This window comes from Seriola dumerili, unplaced genomic scaffold, assembly GCF_002260705.1.
Source record: "Seriola dumerili isolate Sdu_G_001 unplaced genomic scaffold, Sdu_1.0 BDQW01000040.1, whole genome shotgun sequence".
Taxonomy (NCBI): Eukaryota; Metazoa; Chordata; class Actinopteri; order Carangiformes; family Carangidae; genus Seriola; species Seriola dumerili.
The window spans coordinates 2235271-2240183 of NW_019174295.1; the positions used below are offsets into that span (position 1 = coordinate 2235271).

General features: G+C 40.1%; 1 protein-coding gene across 1 annotated transcript; it reads right to left on the reverse strand.

Annotated features, from left to right (window-relative positions):
- Positions 1–33: 33 nt before the first annotated feature.
- On the reverse strand, positions 34–3240 carry cunh21orf59 (chromosome unknown C21orf59 homolog). The gene is made up of 8 exons (XM_022738997.1): positions 3134–3240; positions 2722–2890; positions 2402–2569; positions 1959–2026; positions 1690–1848; positions 1302–1433; positions 1084–1179; positions 34–987 (listed from the first exon to the last, which is right to left on the reverse strand). Exons 2-8 carry the CDS (start codon positions 2858–2860, stop codon positions 877–879), a joined length of 873 nt encoding a protein of 290 aa, XP_022594718.1. The 5' UTR covers positions 2861–2890; positions 3134–3240; the 3' UTR covers positions 34–876.
- Between the last annotated feature and the right edge of the window lie 1673 nt (positions 3241–4913).

The window sequence follows — 4913 nt, forward strand, 5'->3', positions numbered from 1 at the left end:
GTGGAATTGTCCTTTAAATCCGCACATTATATCCAGATTGTTTTTTTTTTTTTTTTTTTTTTAGTGAACGCAGTGTTACTTGAAACCGGCCTCACCTCTCTGAATCACCGCACCAGCTCCCTCAACAGTCCCACAAAGTTTCCACAACCCTCCAAACACTCTCACACAGTCCTGCTGGGACGAGGACTGGAACGACCCATGTACTATGTGGCAACTTCCTGCCTCAGAACAGCACTGGCTTTCAGAGGTTTAAAGTTTAAAGTGTGTGTCATCACACAGCAGGAGACAAAGAGAGGAAAGGTGTAGCATCCTTGTCCCTGAACTCCAAGGGATGTAAGACTGAGCTTCATTTGAAACACTACTACTGAGACTTTGTTGAACATTAGCTCATTATTAATATGAAATGTAAAAACATTGTGTATACACATGCTACAATGGAAGTCATTCTATTTGATTTTTTTTTAAACAGTAAACGTGCAGTAAATATTGATTAAACTTAAATTTAATCGTGTTTGTACAGCTTCAGTGAAAATGTAACTTTACAACAGGGTAATAACAATCAGATAGAACACAGGGAGAAGACTAAAGTTAAAATAAACCAGGTTTATAATGATATCAGCCTCCATGTGACATCATTATGTGTCATATTGTGTGTCCAGGTGTCTTCTTCACATTTCAATTTGGTTAAAAATAAACATTAGGTGTTCATCCAGAAACTAAGTCTGAAACTATGTCATCTGCTGTATATTAAGTCCTCTGGAAGACCTCAAATAACACCAAAGGTAAACAGATGACAGGATTGTGTTAAGGCACCTTAGTCAGTTGCATATAGAGCTGTTAAGGACCAGGTCAGAGGTATCGGAGTGGTACTGGTCTTCATCTCGGTCCCCATTTGATGTTGGTGAGGCCTTGAAACTGTTTTTTGAGGGCCTGTCTGTCTGACCACTCCGAGTCCAGGTGGCTATCATCATCTGCCTCCTCCAGTTTCTGAAAATGTCACCAGGAGACGGTTAGAAAGGTACAGTGGGTACAAACAGGAACGTGGTTGTTTGTCTTCTACAGTTTTGCTCTGCCTATCCTCACCTTGAGCTCCTCCTGCCTCCTGTAGTAATGCATCATCATCTGTTTCTGCTGCTCCTCGCTGATCATAGGCTCTCTCGCTGGTGCCCCCTGCCCTTTCTGAAGGGAACAGCAACGAGTGGATCACAGTAATTCTCGATACCAACAAAAACATCATAAAACAACAAATACACAGCCCGTCATAAACCACAAAAATCCTCACTGCTCACATTAGCTCTTACCTTTTGGATTTTTACCACAAGCTTTGTCTTTTCATTTTTGCCAATGTATTCCTGCAGTTTTTTCCCCCTCTGCATCTCTTTGGCAGCCCACCATAGCTGGCACTCGTTCTCTGTGATCACCTGCAGAGATGCCTGAGGTGAGGAGACAGACGGAGAGAGCAGATGCAGAGGAATGAGGGAGAAAGAGAGAGGTGAAGAAAGAAATGATCAAGGAGACAGTTGCATAGCTTCATGAATTTCAATTCCAATTATCTTAAAGACAATGTTAAATGTTAATTGACTGTTGAACCTCTTTAAAAACAACAGCAACTGTAGAAACTTGAAACCTTTGTTGCTGACTGACAATTTTATGTAGCCATCAACCAATAGCTGCTAGGAAGCTGTTTACCTGTGTTCCTGAAAGATCTTCCCGATCCTCAAACTCCATCCTGATAGGGTCATGAGGAGGCAGCCCCATGGGGTACACAATCATGACAGCCCCCCTTAGCTGATCCAGGGCTTCTTTTACCATGTCCATGGTGACACAAACATTAGCTTGAACTTGTTTCTGAAGGATAGAGAGGGAAAGAGATACGGATTGAATAAAAAATAAATTAAAAAAACTGACCCTAGGAGAACAAAACAATGTAAGATTTAAGTGTTAACTCTCATACTCACTTTGGAGATCAGTGCCTTTGCCTCCTCCATTGTTCTCATCAACACCTCTTTCATTTTATCATTGGGAGCTGGTAGAAGACAAAGAGATGTGTGGTCAGATTACCAAAATCTTTTTTTTCTTTTACCCTGCCTGCATAGAAATAAAATGCCTTTTTTCACAAACTATTTTCATTCAGATTAAAAGAAACCATTTATAGCAGTTTATGTATATGTCATCCACTGTTGAAGTATGTATTACATATAATGTTTAACATTTTAATTCATTGCAGAATCTCTATGTCACAAGAGGGGTTTGATATAAGAGGTGTAAGAGGGGTAAATCTCCACCCAAAGCTACATCCTCATGCAAAGGGCTACCTAAAAGGACAATTTACATTTAGCATGCATTTAGAATATTTATTTTGTTAATCTACATAGCCTACAACCAAGAGCCTGAGTCTCACCATGTCCATTCCTCCTCCCAATCTCATCTTGCTTAAATACTGGCCCTCCACTGGGCACACACTTGTCTTCCCATTCATCTCTCAGCTTCAGCTCCACAATCTGGTCCTCTGTCAGCCCCTGCATGTTGGGTGGCAGTGTGATGCCATGGTCTGCAAGCTCTGGGATCTCTGAGGGTGCAAAAACAAACAAACTGCTCTTATTTACTAAAGCACAGAGACATGTCACAGGTAAAATACTGAAAGTTAGTGCTAAACCTAGACCAACAGGCTTCTCGTGCCTCCACAGTGTTTACAGATAGCACATAGTATGTTAGTTTCACCTGAACATATTCTGTCCACCTTCAGTCTCCCGTTGTAAATGGCTGTAATTTGCTGGATCACCGTCTCCAGAGGCGAGTCCACAGTGGTGCTGAGAAGAAACTGGCTCTCATCTCCACGCTTCACATGCAGCTGCACCATCTTTAAAGCAGCTCACCGCCTGTTTACCTCCTGAAAGACACGAATAAGGAATTGAAGTTCGCTCCTGAGGAAAAACCCGCAACCACACGACGGTTTGTCTGTGTTACAGCTGCGGCCAAAACAGTGTAACCATAGCAACACTCGTGTGCGGACGCTTCTAGAAAACCCAGCAGCTAGCTTTTAGCAATGTAGCTAATATAAATGCTCACATTTATAGGGTCAGTCTGTTAAAAAATAAATTTGTCTATAGTGACTGGAAATGGTAACACGTACCTGTGCAGTGAAACGACAAGCACAAGACGGCGCTACACTGTTCAGACTGGGCTCACACTTTGTTTACAACCGGGGACATTACTAGCTACAGTCAGTTCACCGGTCCAGATACGTTCTACTTCTTGTGATCTTTTTACGGAAGGTTGTATTAATCCGAACAATATTACTGCCCTCTAACGGTAAATAATGGCAACACAGTGCATTGTGCACATCTTATGCTAAACTGTGTGCACTGCTATTGCTTTTTCAAAGATTTATGTTAACTGCACTAAAGAATACTGGTTGGAAAACTAATAACTTAGTGTTAAGTTGACTATAAGACTTTAATACATATTACTTAGTTGTACACACAATAATTTAGTTAGTCACATCATTGTGTTTGAGTTGGAAAACCATAAATATATATTAACAAGGGGTGTAGTGATATTTGTTGTCAACCTGTCACATAATATAATAATACATTTGAGAAATGTAGAGAAGTTTGAAAAATTTGCAAAAAGATGATGGGACAGAAAGAGGCAAAAACATATTTATAAATAAACACACACACACACACACACAAATATCTGATTAATATTTAGGTTGTATATGTGGACTAACAGGAAAATACAGATTTAAAATTTAACAATGATACAGATGACTTCATTGGTTTTAGATTAGTGTCTGGGTGCCGTTTGGAAGTGATATCCAGAGCCTAAATCTAAATAAAAGTGCAGGTAGACTACACATTTAATTTTGTTGTACAAACATAAATGTCTCCATTAACAAACAGATGATAAAATGTCTGTGCAACTGAATTTTAAGTAGAAGTACATGATCTTTTACAAGTATGTCATTTTTTTCGTGCGCAATCAAAAAAGAGAAAAATCAACTCAGGTCAACGTACATTTATTTTTGCATACATACAACATAAACTGCTTCATACATAAATGTGCAATCAGCTGTGCACTTAAAATATGGAACGTTGGATAGTAACATGAATCGCAGCTTCATGTTTTCTCTTTAATACGTACAGAATATGTTCAACAACACAGACTCTTATTTACTATGGGTTATAGCCATAAAAAGGGACACCGACCTCACAAAAGGAGCAATTTGTTTCCTATAAAATCTCATCTTGAACATGACAAGACACAAAGCGCTGGCTAGTCACCTACTGTTAATGCAGATACAGTTTCTACTCATATTCATATGTTTAAACAGAGCGCGGAAGCGTAATTTAGCTGGTACTTTCTTGGTTCACATGTTTTATCCTCCATGAACCATCAAAGATGCTTTTTAAGACATTTCAGCCTGTTACATAACTTGTGAAGGTTGGGGGAGGGGGGGCATCTGATTAGTCTACAACAGCTGGCATGTGTCCTTGTTAGGGAGGATTGTACTCTCACTGATCCTTTTGCAAGACTATTGCTCGTCATCACTGTCGACACTGATGCTGACCTGTGAAACTCAACAGCAGTGAAAGAGTGAAGTAGGTAGTACAGGAAGAAAGAAATACTGACACATCACCTCTGACAACACCATACACACACACACACACACCTTAAGAATGGTTCAGAAATCAGCCATGCTCAGTAACAATTACTCTCGACTAGAGGATCTGCAAACACAGAGGAGTTTGACACCCAATACTCAAATCACACTACTGTCTGGAATGTGTGGGAAGGACACAACAAACCAACTGGAAATGTCATCTGGTGATGTATTTGGGTCCGAGCTTATAGTGTGTGTGTGTGTGTGTGTGTGTGTGTGTGTGTGTGTGTGTGTGTGTGTGTGTGTG

Coding starts and splice junctions, on each gene's coding strand:
- cunh21orf59 (XM_022738997.1), bottom strand. CDS start 2,860: ATGGTGCAGCTGCATGTGAAGCGTGGAGATGAGAGCCAGTTTCTTCTC. Junction 1,434..1,689: donor AAGATCTTTCAGGAACACAG/GTAAACAGCTTC, acceptor TCCTCACCTCAG/GCATCTCTGCAGGTGATCAC. Junction 1,180..1,301: donor TTGTGGTAAAAATCCAAAAG/GTAAGAGCTAAT, acceptor TGTTCCCTTCAG/AAAGGGCAGGGGGCACCAGC.